This window comes from Anoplolepis gracilipes, chromosome 1 (assembly GCF_047496725.1).
Source record: "Anoplolepis gracilipes chromosome 1, ASM4749672v1, whole genome shotgun sequence".
Classification (NCBI taxonomy): domain Eukaryota; kingdom Metazoa; phylum Arthropoda; class Insecta; order Hymenoptera; family Formicidae; genus Anoplolepis; species Anoplolepis gracilipes.
In genome coordinates, this window is record NC_132970.1 from 1,372,524 (window position 1) to 1,390,504 (window position 17,981).

Below are 17,981 nucleotides of genomic sequence, written 5' to 3' on the forward strand. Positions count from 1 at the left end.
AAGAAGAAGAAGACGTACGTATATTTAGCTGATACTTATATCGACTTTTGTCTTCCCTCGTATTTCCACTTGTTCCCCTTATCTCTTCATTCTCTCTTATCTCTTCCGAGCATCAATCTATTTCCTCGCTCGTACGGTAAAGTCCACGACATAACCTGAGTTATGAATTCCTCCGAAGCGTGAGAATGTCCTTGGTGCTATGGGATTCTAAAGGACTTGTTGAGAAACAGCGAAACAGAAAAGTATAGACTTTATTTTATTACTATATACTTATAGTTTTTATAAAAAATAATGAAGAGAGAAAAAAAATATTCAGGGATACAATCACCCATTTTTTTTAGCACCATTTTTTATCAGTAATGTATTAATTTTATTAGGATAACAGGACAAAAATTGTTGCTACGATTTTTTTTTTTTTTTTTTTTTTTTTTTTTTTTGTGTGTGTGTTAAATTTCCAAAAACACGATTGACAGGAATAACAGGCCGAATGTCAAACAGCTGATGAAACTATATCTTTCGTGATTACTTTAGAAAAATTTTCGATGCACCGTCTGATATCTACTGACGATTTTGATAATGACTCGACTCTTCTGCGATGAACGACAAACTTTTCAGTTCGCGTTTCATGCATTATGAGAATTTATCAGTGTTTCACTGATAAAAAGCGTTCGCGGAGAGAAAATGAGAATGAGAAGGCAAGAGAGTGAACAAACGAGTATCTCAAAATACATGGAAATGCAGCGCGAGTGCGATTTTGCATGCTTATCTCGAGCGGCTGCAGATATTACCAAGAGCATACTTTAGCTAGGAAAGAAATTTGTTTTTGCTTAACGTAGGGGCAGATCGCGCTGCCACAAAACGAGCTCGCTCGCTCATTCATGGCAGCTCTCATTGGCAACAACCTGTTGCCGCAGTGGCGTAATCGACGCTTCCTATCGGAGGTGCTACATCAAACGGGAAGGTTGATTACACCAGCGGATTAGATACATAGTGTCCTAAAATTAGTAGTAAATAAATATATGGGAAGCTACTTCTTGGAAATATCTTGAATCGATTTCTATTGTATAGTCGAAACGTTAATGATTTTCTAGCTGTGAATTATGGCAATAAATAATGGAATATGATTTGAATACATTAATTAATTTAAAATGAACAATTTTAGTGTAACGAAATTTAATTTAAAATGAGTCGCGCTAAAATTTTGAACGTTAAAGTTTGTCAAAAATAATTTTCAAGTTTCACAAGAAATTCAACTATGTATATATATCTATTTTTCGTTATTTTTCTTACAATTCTGTATAATTGCAATTTTAATAAAATTATTATATTTTTATTATTTTTAGTTTTAAAAAGGACTATAAAAACTGGACTATAATAAGTATCTCATTTCTGGGTTTAGTCAATATATGTATATATATATATATATATATATATATATATATGTATAAATTATTTATGATAAATTCCAAAAGAATATTCTACATATATAATATCTATATTCTTTGATATAGTCAAATTAAATGTTTTATTCATTTATATTTGATACGTGCCAAAGACATCAATGACTATCAATGCATTTTATAAAAAAAAAAAAAAATTATATTAATCGAGGCCCACTGGAATCAACTCTCGTTAATTACGCCACTGCCAGGTTGGATGCTGTGTCAGGAGCAATGGCGGCTTACCTGGCTGGTTGCTATCCCCTCCCCCTCTATTTCTCCTTACCTTCATCGCGTTCCTCGGGGGCAAGCCGACGAACCTGTTGCCCGTTCTCATCCAGTATCGTGTCGGTTTCGTCCTTATGCGGTACGTGTACTCTCGCGGCGCGTGTGCGCCCAGGTGTGTGTGTTTATTGTTTGAAAAACGCGGCGGAAAACATGCGCTGCGTGTTGTGGAAAAAAAAGTGATCGTCAGGTGGCCCTAAGGTACGATTATGATCGGTGAGAGCTTCCTTGGTTCCTCTTCTCGAACCGTGCGTCGACGCGTCACCGTTCGTGCGCGCGCCTTCATCACTGATTGTGTGGCGACCGTTTGTTCGATCACGTCGAAACATTTTGTCGAAAATCTTTGCGAAAAATTGTAGAGAAATGCAAAGGGTAAACAATACCGTGCTTTTATATCGATTTCATGGATGTCATTACAAAAAAAAGCCTGATATATATTATCGATCGCTATTTGTTTGCATATACGAAGATTTTTTTTAAACGTTTGATCACAATGTGACATTTTTTTAAATTTCGACAATTGCTGCCTCAAAAGAAATTTCAAAATCGAAATATAAATGGTGAGCGATGCTTTAATGTCAGAAATTTTATGATTTCTCTTGGATATCGTTGTACGAAGAATCTGATGAGAAACGAAGCGAGGAAATGTAGCTTCGAATGTTGGTGACGGGAGATTTGACAATTCGCGAGAAAGTGTGTTTGCTAAAAAAAGATTAGTCGCGTGGGAAGTGTTCGCATTGAATTAAGTGCAGTGACACACAAAGTAGATAGCGGATTATGTACCTTTCACGATCGGTAAAGACGTCGATCTGACGACCACATTCCAGAGGACGCGTCCGTTCTTCGTTTACTTTAAACCAAGGACGGTGAGTTTCAACGATTACAGTCTGATCAATCCTTTCCTGACAGATCTACAAATTTATCCAGTTGTCATAGATATTCTTTTTTTTTTTTAACACCTGAAACAGTGAACGTGATTAATACAAATATTAATACAAAATTGATAAAATAAATCTATTTGCAAAATTCCTGACCTTTTTTACGTTACATTTGAACGAGAGTCTATCTCCAATAATATCGAAATAAGTTAATTGATTACATTAATTACAACTTGTTAATTTTTTTTTTTATTAATGTTGACAATGATTTTTGTTGGGAAGAAAAGAAACCGACGCGTGTTACTATGGGTTTATCAAGACGTGCGTGATCGCAAAGACGCGATTAAAATTGCGTGACGAACTGTTAGAATACAAAATAAATCTTAGTTTATGATTCATAAGCACTTTGGTGAAGTGAGTTGCGCAGGTAGATATTTCGGTTGTAGGTTGTAGGCGTAGTAGGTTCTGGCATTCTTGCCACGTCATTGGTACCAGCGACGTAAAGAAAGATCATTGAAAAAAAGATGCTCGTATAAGAAGGAGAAAATCATGTAAATGTAATTCTTATTGTTAGTCAGCGACCAATCGAATTGTCACGCGCTGGAATGCGAACGAATTTATTTATACATAAATGTTTATATATAAATATTACTAACAAGCATTAATAAACAAAACGATAGGCTTGTCAAAAGAATATAAAATCTTTCACCAATTTTTTAGACGTTTTATATCTTAAATTTTACTTCGAGTTTTTTAATGCAACTGTTCAACCTACCTAAATGTAAATATTTTAAAGATAGGTAGCATTTGAATAAAGAAAAATTGAATAAAAGTATATGGCTTTTAAATATTTTATTCTATAATTTTTTTATTTTTCATTGATTATCGTATATCGATATAAAATTTCAATAATCTCATAATGAGATTTTTTAATATTACGTGTACATTTTTTTTCTCAGTTTTTGACAAATTTATTTCGCGAATATTTCTCTTTTCTTTTCCCATCCAAGAATTTGCGAGAACTGTTAGTTAAATTAATCACGCACGCACATGTCCGCCAGAACAGTGCCCTTCTGTAACTTTAAACTTAATATCGTCGTCTTTCTTGCAGCTCGCCGTTTCCGATTACGGACTTGGAACAAGAGAGAGAGAGAGAGAGAGAAAGGAATCAAGACGGAGAGGATATTCTAGCGAACGAGAGAACAGAGGATGCTGGATGCCGTGAGACTGTTCGTCGAAGCAATAGCTGAGATCGTAGCGGAGGTGAGTGGCCGCTTCTTTCTCTTCCGCTTGGAATGTTGCGTTGTTTCTCGTCTCTCGAATCGAGGAACGAAGAAGCCCTTCATGTTCGATTAGAGTTCAACGATACCTGTTACAATACGTCGTTGTCTTTTCTTTTTTTTTTTTTTTTTTTTCCAAAAAATAGAACCCTGATCCGTCTTGTCTCGTGAGAAATAGCTCATGGATTTCTCTTTGAATAAAGTTCGCTTCTTTTAAAAGCTGAGTAATTCATAAATCATTTTACTTATTCGACTTTATTTAATTCGATTTAAATTTCATTGAGCTTTGATCGAGCAGTCCAAAGTATTTCCGACATTTCGCATATATACAGATTTCCGTCTCTCGTCTGGTAATTTGATGATCGAAGGACACTGCATTATATATATAATATATATAGAAGTTTAGGTTGTCGATTTCTCCGTACAGCGAAATTTGATTAAAAGCAAAGTGCAGTTGCGCTTTGCGCAAAATAACACAATTAAGAGCATATGGAACGCGGTTTAGCAAAGTGTAATTTACACCAGAGTTCGTCCAAAATTGACGAGAAATATTCCTTGTTTTGCCCAAGCTCGTAGGAATTATAATTTAAAAAAAATAAGGATTATATTTAAAATATTCATTGCACTACGAAAAAAAAACATTATCTTACTACGAGAAAGCAAATAGAAAAAGATTAATAAGAATTTATAAAAATATAATGTGTGTGCAACGTTTTACGTCATAAAAAATTGCTTGTTTACCTTGAATTAACTAAAACGCCATTACAAGTTGATCTAGTTTTATAGACAAGCGCACACATTTTTACAACATAAAGCTTTTATAAATTGTAATCTGTTTTGCGCATTTTCGACATGAATTTAAAATAGCTCCGGATTATTGCTGCACTGCTACCGCGTATTTTAATTGCTGTATGCAGAATAAATGGAGTGCTACAAAGAGAGAAGGAGAGCTTTTCAGTTTTATAGATGCTAAGTGAATTACAATATTCTTAAATTGAAAATTGAAGAATTGAAAATTAAAAGAAAAATAATTCATATACATTATACATATATTATAAAAAGAAATGCGTTTTTATATATTTCGAATCACGATTTCCTCATCCATCGAGTAACTTCTTCCGTGACATAATGCAACCCGTTCATGTGGAACATCGCGGAAAGTCGATCGGGAATTAGTCTGTCGGAAAGAGTTATACATGAAATGAAGCTTTTTTTATCATGAACCTTATGATCGATAAAATGTGACGTAAGATGTCGGACGTGAGTACGGTTACATAAAACTTTGAAAATTTTTTGTGCTTTTCACGCAAAAATATTCAAAGAGTCATGCGAAAGCTCCCTTATCTCCGATAGAACCATACAATAGTTGAGAGAACTTATTTGAAAGAAAAAGAAAGAAAAAGAAAGAAAAATGCGACCTATGACACAAAGCGATCGTTCGTGTAAATAACGGAGTGTTTAAAAGAAAATCGCAAATGGATAGTAAGCGGATCAGAGGATCAGCAGAGAAGGAAATAGAGAGTGCATTCGGTCCAGCTCCATATATCTTGTCGCGTTCAGTAAGAACACCGTTAACAGAACGATTTCCAAGTCCGAACGTTAAATGAGAATCCTCCTGTCCGCGTTCGCACAGTACTCGAGCAGTAACCATAAGCCCTTGCACTCGACAGCCTCCGTGCATTCAGCAGGCACGCTCGACTGCAGCCAGACGACTCACCATCTCGTTTCACTTTGATGTTGTGACCGCACTGCATTCCTTCTCTCCTTTACTGTCGTTTACCCGGTTTTCCCCTTCATACCGCTCTTTTGCATCTTCTCGAAAAGAATGGCGCTTTCTCTCTCTCTCTCTCTCTCTCTCTCTTTGTCTCTCTCTTTAGTTTTGTTACGAGTACTTGCAGACAAAAGAAACGCCATAACACTTGTGAGATGAGGTCACACCGAGACGGGAAATGTCGCGGGACACATCACGCACGCGTTTCCTGCCAAAACTAAAGTTTTCCGTCGGTTTTACATCCCTTGCTTGCAGCGAGCACTTAGTAATTTATCATGATAATGTTTCTTCTCATGATATTATGCCCGGACATAAAAATGCGCTATTTCCTCTTTTATATACGTTATCAAATATTCCTGCCTTTCCAGATCCGTTAACTTTTGTGAAATTAGTCACAAAGATAATTTGGTAATATTCTGTTCAATACTCGAATAAATATAATATTGAATGTGGTTGCATTTCGATGCATTCGATGGCTTTAACGTAACTCCAGAGTTGCGATATATTTTTCCCATGTTTTCATTTTATTTAATAGCTCGCGAAATACGCTCGGCGTCGAACGCACACAATATTGTCATTTTTGTTGAAATCGAACGAGACTGAAGTCTCTTCTCGTATCGGCGCCACGTGGCTACTTTCTCGAGTGCACTCGATTGCAATGTGCACGCACATTCGAGCTCGGCGAAAGTATCGGGGGTAAAAGCATCGCGGCGAGAATCCGTACATTTCCTCGCTTCCTTTGACTTTGCTCTCTTTTCTCTCGATTTTCTTTTTCGTCGGTTTCTTTCTCTTTCGATCTTTCTCTTTTTCTTCCATCCTCGACATACCTTTCTTTTTACTGTGATCGATTAAAGTTTCGATAAAAATCTCATTTCTCACTTTCGAATTCGAAGTGCACCCCGGAATATCGATCCTCAGACTTATACTTTTTATACGGCAATTCGTGTAAGGAAGGTAAGAAGGATACATAATTCCTGAATTGCTATCGGTTTCCATGAGTCAATTCTGAAATGTTCAATTTCCTTCGTCTCGCTGCCGCGCGTTCCTGGAACGTTCACTAGTTAGGCATGCTTCGTCGAACAAGATTTGATAGATGTATTTTCAATAGTTTTCAAATTTAAATCACGGAAAGTTATTCTTATTAAATCGATTAGGATAAAATGTGTGTGTGAGAAGGACATTTCATTTTATTTTTGGAAATGAAATCGAAGCATATTCTAAATTGAATCCTTTCGATATCTTAAAATGTAAATAAAATGACTAAATAGCACTATTTTCAAAAATCTTTTCAAATATTTTTTCGAAAAATGATTTTGCTTTCAATTTAATTTAGAAAGACTTCTGTTTAGATCTGTCTTATTTAAAAATTAATTTATATTCTACTATCAGCAAAAAAAGCCGTTTCATTATCGAAGTGCGAAAGTGGCAATGAAGAGATAAGAAGAAATTTGTGCTATGGAAATTATAAACGTTTAAGAAAGATTTTTATACAATATCTTTCACACAAGAATAATAGTATCCAAGTGAGAAAATTGGATGGAGCTTTATTATATAGAAGTTTCTTTGCTTGCGCTATAGTTTTCTCTCTGTTAGCTTGTCGTATCTGGGGACCGGTGAAACAATAAGAAAAACGCGGCTAACGGAAAAAAAAGTTTCTTTTTCTCGTGACTACCGGCGTAATACTATCCTTTAGTCTTACAGTTTTCACAGTTTTTTCTTGAGAAAGGATTTGTACCTGCAATTTGACTCTTGGAAAGATACTTGTTAATTTTGAAATTGAGCGAAAAATTAACTATGATAACTCCTATCGTATGAATGGATCCATCAGAGATTTTGTTTTTTTCGCGAAATTATTTGTGAATTACTATAATAAGATAAATTGAAGGAGCAAAATTATTTTCGCTCAAATAACGAAGAGCATTTTCGTGAATTTAGATAGAATTACAGCAGCAATGTGCGAATAATTTTATTTTGTTTCTCTTATCTATTTCTTGTCACTGTAGCTTGTCCTGTAGCGGATATTACAAGAGCGTTTACGACGCGGCTGACTATTCTTAGAAGAGAAAAAGGAGAAAACAGACAAATTCTCGACATGAAAATCCACGGGGAAACGTAAGATCGGAACGTGCAAAGCAATTCGGACGTTTTGCCGCGAGCTAGAATTTTTCCTAACCGAAAGTTTCCGGCGATCTCTTTTCTAACGATAGTCACAAAAGTCCAAATTTAACTAACAATAGATATTAGATAGACATTTAAACAAATTTTTCTTAAAAAGAAAATTACGAATTAATGAAAAAAAAAAACATTAAGTTAGTCCATAAATTTATGAATATTTTCGAAAAAGAAAATATAATTTTTATTTTTTTAAATTAATAATTTATTTTTTTTATATTATTAATAATTTATTCGCACAAATTGACAATTCTTTTTTTTTTTTTTTTTTTTTTTTTTTTTTACATAAAAATTAGATACACACAAATTTCTGGACTGACTTGAAAAAAACAGAAGTTGCGGTTATTTATATGAATTCATTTCTATGAAATCGCTTATTACAATTATAATACTTCAAAATTTTTGTACATTAAACATGTGTAAATTTGAAAAATTTGCACGTCATTAACCGCCTCGTGTATCGCGAGAAAGTCGGCGGTGAACAAAATCAATCGATTTTGCGGCTATACTCTTGGTTAAATTGTGGTAGCGGACGCCCGGCGAATGGCGTGGGTGATACATCGTTGGCAATATCCACCTGTTTTAGGTGAAATACGAAAGTATGCTGGCGTTGGAGCTTCGCAGTTGCTCGATATTGCGTACTGTACTGAATTATGAGAGCGTTGCCTTCTACCTCACGACCACCACGGGCACCGAGTGCATGAATATTGCCTTCCATCTCTCTGTCGATTGATTCTCTTACTTTGTCCGTCATCGATATTCTTAGACCTGCCGGACATTGGCTGCACGCTTCAAAATGATCGGCTCGTTTTTCTCGTCCCGCATCTTATTATGCAACATATAATAGTAATAATGATAGGCGATATTAAATATATAAATATACGTAATATATATTTGTATTATAATGTAAAAGATGAATACGCGTCTTTCAACTAAATTTAATTTTAACTCGATCGCAAGATCGTAAGATTGCTTATTACCACTCAATCTTATTTACATCGTATAATGTATTCTCGCATCGAGCATCGCATCTTCTCTTATGTTCGTAAACTTTTTAATATAATTCACGAACACGTGCGCGCATATATCGCGTGCATGTTGGGCAGAGTCAACGGTCACTATCTCAACAACCGACTTCCGGTTTTTCGAACGGAATGGATTAAATGAAGCGTACGATGAAAGAGAGCAACTATCGATCGTAAGAATTTAGGTGGGAAAAGAAAGAGGATGGAGCGCGAAATGTGGAGTAATCGCACTGGATGACTTATCCGTACGGTTTATCTTTGACCGTCTCTCTTCTCTCTCAGGGATCTTTTTGTCTTTAATAAATTCGTCGTTCCGGTGGGAAGGGAGCTCCGGAGAGACCTTCTCCCTCGAGGTAAACGGATTACATGCCTATATGGCTATTACAGGAGATTTATTGGATAGGAGGATTGCGAGAAAGGAAGCAATATTGATCTTAACATTTTATAATCACTATTATACGTTTCCTGTGTCTGCATATTCACATATGTGTGTAAAATATAATGAAAATACGATGATGGACCAGTAAAATCAATGATGATGGATGTTTCCTAGTAGATCACTTTCTTTCAATCCTTTTTAAATGAACTTTTTAAATACTTAACGTAATGTCTTTTTTATGGACGCAGCTTTCATAATTTGTCTCTGAAATCGCTAAATATTACGTAGTTGTATTACACTAGCTTTTTTACATCGTCACATCTTCTTTTACTTCAGCTCTTTAAGCTTGATTCCTAATTAAAAATATAAGCTAGAATTAAAAAATAGTTTAGAGTCAAAAGAAGCGACTCTAAAACATCAAACGTGATTCAAATGTATAGCTATTTAACAGAGATGTAAAAGGATCGCAGAAAAATATATTTCTTTCTATCTCGTGTCAAGACAGGCAATGCTTGTCTCTTGCTTGAGAGATACAAAGTATATATACATACATGCCACAGAAATAACTCGAATATATTTGTTATCGTCGCACTTCATATTTCCATGATTTGTGCGCTGCAACTTACTTTAATTTTTATATTACTTTTAACATATAAATCATAAGATTTAATTCTCGTAGACACAGGTGGTTAATCGATCAACGTCATCGGAATGCAATATGTTATCAAAATACCGAACATTGTTTGTGTATGTAAACGTACTCTTGGTCATTTCAGATAAAGCATCTCACTCTACGTGATAAATAAACATAATATTTACGACAGAAGCCTTGTGGATGAGATCCGGATTTGCGGGATATAAGATCGTCGCCCTTATGGCGTGCACGTGTCTCATTTTCGAGTTCGTGCGACCAAACCGCGTCCTTTCTCAGAATGAGTCCTGTACATTCACAAAACCGCGTGTTACCGGTCTTTGTCACTTTTCCGCCGAAGAATTTTGCGACTTTATCCGTTATCTTCTTATATGAAAAAAAGCTAACTACGATTAATAACAGCACTTTTGGTATGTCTTATTATTTCACTTGAATTTTTATCCATGTGCGACTCTTACATAATGATCTTATTAATTATGCTTGTAATTGTTACTATATCATTATCTTTTTCTATCATTTAGATGACAATAGGCTATCATTTATTTTCTTCATTGCATTTAGCGGTCTTTGTTTATTAAAAAAAAAAAAAAAAAAGGAAATACTTTGCTTCTATGAACGAACGTGCAATGTTAAATGTTTCGCATATATCATGCGTGCGCTCCTGAAGAGCAAACGAAACGCAAAAGAAGCTGCAGTCTGCAGCCATGTCCGGTTGTTGATCCGCCTGGTTTGCAGACTACAGCGATGCGTGTGTCGAGCAAACGCGTTCTCGCAGAATACGTCGATGAATGTTCTTATGCGATGCAATCGTACGGTCGACACTGGCGTAACGTTCGGTGGGTTACATCGAAACATATTTTTTTACATACATTCGAAATAGTTTTGAAAATCGTCACTCTCTTTTATAACAAATAAAAACAGATTACGAAGAAATTGTTCCTAACATTAATTAATTTTATTAATCTTTTAATCGAAATAAATAATACACTAATAATAACATTTAATTGCCAGTGCATAACATTTAATTGTCTCTTATAAAAGGATAGTTTTTATGCGCATCTTTGTTAAATAATAATGACAAGAATTCCCGAGGAAATATTGTTATGCTTATTTGAGTCGCACTATGCGTCACGCACTGCTGACGTACAGACGGAGGACATGCGTTCCTCCTCTCTTCCAGGCTCTTCTTCTATTTCTTCGTCATCTCCTCTCTTTAGAGAGGAAACTTCTCTCAGTATCGTTCCAAGCGTTCGTCGCGAGGGAACTCGTGAATTTTCAACAATGTGGTCCGACATATGACATTTCACGCGAGGCATGTCCGTTCGGAAACTAAATTTTCAAAAAATTTCACTGAATGGAAAATAAAGCCCAAACTGTATAACGCGAGAAAAAAGAGAATCAACAGTAAATCCAAAAAAATCATCATTTTTTTTAGTGATAGAAAATGATATTTTTTTCCTAGACTAATTAAATTTCCATAAAAATTAGTAGTTGTGTGAGGTGAATATAATTATATATACATGAATACAATTATATATATCGTATAATTAAAATGTCTCTCTTCTTGAAAATTCTTTTAGGATATCAGCTATAAATAACGCGAGTTTTTGTTTGAGATTTTTTTTTGCAATTGCATTAACCTTTCTTCTCGTAAAAGATATTTTCATTCGCGATTAAACATTCATGTAACGATGGGTAAATGTCAATGTAATGATCATCACCAGCTTATTACATACTCGAGACGCGGATCACGGAACGGTGACGTTTTCTGAATATTAAGAATCGTTGAACAATTATGAAGAAACGCGACAAAGATCGGGACTCGGGGAAAATTATGGTATTTGTAGCTGAAAAGACATTCCTCGCGTACGTGCTCGCAATTCCAATGAACGTACGCCATCGGTTACATTTCGGCATTGTTTCGTGCTCGCGCATACGCTGTGTGCATTCCTATCGGTCCACTACCGTTCTCTCTTACTTTGGTTTTATTTTGAACTTCTCCGAATCTCGTTTATGATTAAAGTATGCGAATCTAAGCGCGTTGTGTTCAAATTGTTGTGATTAAAATTCTGATTAATCACGAAATGAATCTTCAAACTATATACATATAAGATGTTCTAAAACTTCCCAATTCCCTTTTGTCAATTTGGAGATTTTTTTCTCAATGAAAATCTCGCGAGGGTTATCATTTTTTGGAAGCTTCTAATTTTTTGTCATTATATATATATATATATATATATATATATATATATTTTTTTTTTTTTTTCATAACCATGTTTTTAATTATAACAGTTTATTAAAATAAACTTTATCTATATATAATTAATTGAAAAATGTAATGTGTTAATATTTTAACTCCACAAAGTTTAATTTATGAAAAGTTCATCTTTTTTAATCTTTTATATATGCGATTTTTCTGCAGTAGAAATATTGAGGCATCAATAATTTTCGAGCTACAAACGATTGAAAAAGATGAGATTTTCACTTTTCATAAATTAAATTTTATAGAGCATTTAACTTTATTAAAATATTAAGGCATTTTTCAATTAATTTTAGATCAAGTTGACTTTAATAAGATATTTATATATATTCAGGTTAGGGCTTTGCTTATATTTAACAAAATTTGTTGTTATATTCTGTTTCACACATTTCGATGCAAAACGTTCTTCCCGTCAGCGATTGAGATCGATGCAGCGTCAAAGATTTCTTCTTTACACAAACATGGAAAGACATTCTTCGTTATTTATTCATGAGAACGAAAAAGGTGACAGTTGGTGGTAAAGTACATGTCGCTTATTCTTTCCATATCTACATCGTTCAAAAATTGAATTCGCCTTCGCGCGCGTGTCCGCTTTGAATAAAATGTTCCTGACGCGCAGAGAGACGCGGCACGGTACCAAAAAATCGTTCCAACTTTTCATCCAACCTTTCCTTTCCCCTCGATAGTGTATTCGTGCCGGGTGTTTCGAGACTTCATCGACCGAGCGCTCTCGGAAGTTTATTCACGTAAAGAGCACGCGCGCGATAGATCACGGGCTTTTTCGATTCCTATACCGTTTCTTATCCACCTACGCCGACCGTGCGGGATCGACTGTACTGTTCTATAAACCGTCGAGTGTATTTCACTCGGACCTTCTATATCGGGCGAACGTGTTCTCATCTAAGAGCCCCAGCGCTAAAGCTGAGAGTGTTTCTTCTTCTTTTTCGTGCGGACCATGTCGATACCACACTCGCTCGCAGTTCGCTAGAAAGTAAGGTAGTTCCGAGGATTGTAAGGTAGTAGGAATGGTGGAGAGATAAAAGAAGAAAAAAAACTTTGCTGAGAGGATTTTGATCGTCGCGTGGAGAGAATTGAACACGATGTCCAAGTGCTGCGGCTGCATCGGCGCTCGTACAACGACCGAGGCGTATCAGCCGCTAAAGACTCACACTTATTTGCGTGACATTGTTCACGAGCCGTCCGGAAATGGTAGGGAAATTCTGAGAAGTCCGAGGGATCGTCGTAGGAAGCCTAGCGTTCGTTACGACGTGGTGAGGACACCCGGAAGTGGCAGGTAAGGGAGACTTTCTTCTCTGGAGAACTTTGGAGGAGTTTAGATTCGTCACGAAAACCTGAACGATGATAGAGATTAATTCACACAAAATAAATATTTAAAAATTTAATTGGTACAAAAAAAAAAAAAAAAAAAACTTATTTGCGAGAAATTATTACTAAAAATTAAATCTCTATTTTTTTCCCCCGAAAATCTGTGTAATAATATATAATCTGATAAATAATTTTATATATCTATATCGGGCAAATTGAAAATTGATCGAAATATGTTTCTCTAAAATAAATGTCACGAGTGTAACGGATATAACATGGACCGTTCAGTTATTTTTTTATATAAGTTTTTAATTTGGTCCGCTCGAGGGAATTATATAGTGCTTCAGCAGGAAATATAGCAATGAGCTAGTTGAAATTTGACGTGAGTTCTCTGGCGTCTCAAGAGCGCCGTAATTATCACGTTTACTGATACTGAAGCTTAGCGCAAGATTTACCGCGTGCCGTTATTTACCCGGGCTGTCTGCGTTTATTCGGTAAACAGCCGCTTCTGTATAATATAGCTGGATGATCTACGACCGTCCTTACATTTAAGTGACGTTTCGGAATGTTTTACTCGTCTTTGCCGAAATACACGACGTAATCGTGTTTATGTATAAAAGAAGTATTGCGAATATCTTTAATATTTATTGTCAGAAAACGTATTCGATTTGTAAAAGTTGCGTGAGATAAACGAAATATACAGGGTAATCCATTTTAAGTAACAGATTGATATTTCTTGATAATCAAAGCTTTCATCGAAAAATGTTTCGTACAAAAGTTTTGTGACTTCGAGGGCAACATAAGATGATGTTATTGATTTGACCTTAGATGTAAGTGCCAAGGTTCTGTAAAGTTTAATTTAATTTTTTTTTTTTTTTTTTTTTTCAATGAAACCACCCTAATTTTTTTGTATAAATTGATTCCTCCATTATTAGACGTACAATTTTATAAGGATATGATGTGACCAAAAATTGAGTAGTTGACAAGATATTTTATACTTTAATTTGACATAATTTTACATAAACTATCAAATATTTTATAAAATATCTAATTTTTCGGTCATCATATCCTTATAACGTTTTACTCTGAGTTTTGCGAGGAATAGATTTATATAAATAAATTAGGATAATTTTATTAAAAAACCTTTTACTTAATCTTGGCATCTAAACTCAAGGTCAAATCAATAACACCATTTTATGTCTTTTTTAAAATCAAAAAACTTTTATATAAAACATTTTTGGAAACCTTGGTTTTTGAGAAATATCAATCGTTTAAAATAATTACTTCACATAAGTCATTGCCTCTGAGATGCGTTACAAATCGTGTATATATTAATATTGCACTGCTCAAGCCCATTGCGTATTCGCGTCACCAACTTTTACATCATTTATAATGCATCCCTGTTACACAATGATGACATGATACGAAGATACGCAACAAGTCTGTACGCGTCTTGAAAGTTATTCAAGAATAATTAAAGTCGCGAAATGCAAAGCAGCGTGACTCCGCTTCTCGACGTTACGCAAATTGCATTTGTCTCTCTCTCACAAGATTGTAAATCTTTCGAATCTATATGTGTTATCAGCGATGTGTTCAAAAAATTACATAACATCAAAAATAGAATTGTATAAAATTACGTAACATTAAAAATAGAATTGTATAACGTTGCATTAAAACATTTAGAGTCTTATAATGTCGTTTATGGATTATTATATTAATATCGAGGGGTTGGTCACTGAGGTAATTTTTGTACAAGGGCTAGATAATTCAGCGGCAATCTCAGCAAAATTTTGGATAATCCAAGGTTATTTTTGGTAAATCTAAATAATCTTTAGCGTTAAAATAATTTAAAGTAAAATTTCTTTTTCAAAATTTATTTTTAATTTGAGATATTATTAGGTAATCTTAAGTAATCCGAGGTACAATTTAAGGGTAATCCGTATCAAAGGGTAATTTTTCTACATCATAACTGTTAGTGACCAACCCCTCGATTAATATTCATAATTTCAATACTTTTATACTTATTATTCGCACCATTTGCTCTATCATGTCACACTATCGCTTCCTTCGTCTAATACTTCAAACTTTAATATGTCGGAAACGCCCATGTGCTATTGGTTTGAAATACAGTCTCGGCTTGGCCATATCGTTTTGCTTTAACCAGTCGTAGTGGAACACGACTGGAATGTCGGATCGAGAATGACACCGGCGAGAATTTCGTGAGCGTTTTCGGAGCGAGCATGAAAGGGGCGTCGTGCGAAGGGGGTGAGAGCGGCTGGCGGAGAGGGCGAGAGTGCATCTCCCCGGTGAGGGCGGGTAGAAGGTTGAAAGGTCACGTGACCGCCGCTCGGAGGGGATGACGATCGAGAGAGGTGAGAGGGTGTAGGTCTCGTGATTTTTACGCTATCGTAACGGAAGTGCCGTCAGTTCCGCAGGAACTCTGGCGCGATACGGATGTCCGCGAACGGCTGTCTTTTTTGTGACGCGTGTGTGTATGTGTGTGTGTGAGCGACCGACTGTAACCTCGTGTTATAATATCTTCTCTTCTCCGCTCCTTTTGCACTTTCCTTCAGATTTTTCTTTAAGGTGAAACATTTTTTTTCCCTTCTCTCTGCTTATTCCTCGCGACTCCTTCTCGCGTTAATTAACTGTCCGGTATCGAAGTAATATTATTTTCTTATGACACAATCTAAAGCTATCTTGTAAATAGAATATACACGGTGACCCAAAACTATCGTGATTTTTTTTACCTACGTTCTATACGTGTGATTGCTCATTTATGTCAAATAATAATTTGCAAATGTAATTGTTTTTTTTTTATGTATAAAATATGATAAGCTTGCTTTCTTCGCACAAAAATTGTGCGTTATAGTACGATTTCATTTCGGTACTAACAAGTTGAGGATTATAACTTTGCTACATCGCTAGAAATCGTAAAAGTATGAAAGAATAAAAATTATACGTTATAAAGAGAGTTGAATTGCAGTTTAATTAGCACCATTTTAAGATACATTCAAGAATGCTCTAAAATAAATCTTGTCTCTGTTATCATTTGCTAACTCATTTTACTTTTACTGTGTTCAGCGTAATGTGCAATTTTCACAGAGAAGCATTCGTAAGCTCGGAAACTCTAATTATAATTGTTAATCTAGCGTTGTTCACGTATTTCAAGATGAAAGTTTCTGGAAATTAAAAAAAAAATTTATTTTGCAGTGAATACTTTCAAATGCAATTCAAACGTCATAATAATTTTTTTCTCTTTGTAAAGTTAAAGTTTGCGTCGAAAAGAAATATTTAATTGGTGAGAGAGTTTTGCTCTCGAGCTTTAAAGTTCGTACAATGTGTTATCTACACAAGTGACATAATCTCTGCTCCCTTTTATCCCTAATTAGACGCCAATTAGACGTCATTAGATGCCAACTTTGCGTAGCACAAATAATGTATTTCGAGCGAAATTGTCGCATCACGTCCGCAAAAAGTGAAAACTCTAATTAATTCCATCATATTGTATAATCAGTTTGTTGTTGAAAATCACAGAGCAGTTTTATGTTCAATTGTACGGTGACTTGCAAGGCTTCGAACTTTGAAACTCGCTAATAAATTGTTACGCTGCAAACGTAATCATGAGATTTGATACGTAACTCGTAAACTCGTCAAATATGTTGAATATTTAATTTATATTGGATAAAGTTAAACCGGTATATTTTGCTTAAATATTTGCTCAATATTCAGTCGAAAAACTATCATCGAGTTTTATTAATTTTAATTCATATGTGGCTTTTGTTATCTCAGTTTTTGGCGTTTTATATTCGATTGCTCAATGCATACAATTACTCGCGAGATACAATTATCACTTGTAATTTTTGGAAATTATACAATAATATCCTGTTAAATTATACAGGATTTGGAAAAACTTGATGGTTTTCAAATTAATACTATGAAGCGAATTTTTGCATATTAACAAATTTCATTATGTAAATGTGCAGAACAATGTGTACCATGTGTAAATCTTTAAGTAAGACATAAGTAATTGTTTATTCAGATTTAAAGTAACGTCATCGAAATATCTCTCCATTTTTTCGTCTCCTTATTTTTTTGCACATTCTATAGCCTGGAATTTTTGCATTGTATATCGGATCATGTCTTGAAATATTGCCGCAATTTCTTGACGAATAGTCTTGAGCAACTTTTAGTTCCGATGTGCACGGTTTATTAAACACTTTTCCCTTGAAAAGTAATCTTCAAAAGAAATAATTATAAACAGAAAGATCAGGCGATCGAGCATTTCGATGTTATTTTCAGAACTAAATGGACAATTAGTTACTTATATATTTATAAATGTCACATATCGCTCTGTATATTTGCATAATAAAATGTGTTAATATACGAATATGTGTTAATATGCACTTTATTGGTTGGCTATTAATTTGAAAATCATCAGGTTTTCTCGCTGGATTCTATTATATACTATACAGTTTTATAATGAAATCACGATTCAGTCGCACTTTTTTCAT

General features: G+C 34.8%; 1 protein-coding gene across 6 annotated transcripts in view; it reads left to right on the top strand.

Moving 5' to 3' along the window:
• Positions 1 to 1,778: 1,778 nt before the first annotated feature.
• The window catches only part of LOC140671022 (uncharacterized), a 151,366-nt gene continuing 135,163 nt past the window's right edge, over positions 1,779 to 17,981 (top strand). For 3 of the 6 annotated variants that reach the window (XR_012047661.1, XM_072902022.1, XM_072902053.1), the window contains exon 1: positions 12,621 to 13,435. Coding sequence is in view for 4 of the 6 variants with exons in the window: in XM_072902022.1 (XP_072758123.1) it covers positions 13,242 to 13,435 (194 nt within the window). In the remaining 2 variants the exon portion in view is untranslated. Of the gene's footprint in view, positions 2,591 to 3,713; positions 3,866 to 12,618; positions 13,436 to 17,981 lie in introns of those variants that run through there. The other 3 variants (XM_072902075.1, XM_072902086.1, XM_072902033.1) reach the window with 3 other exon arrangements.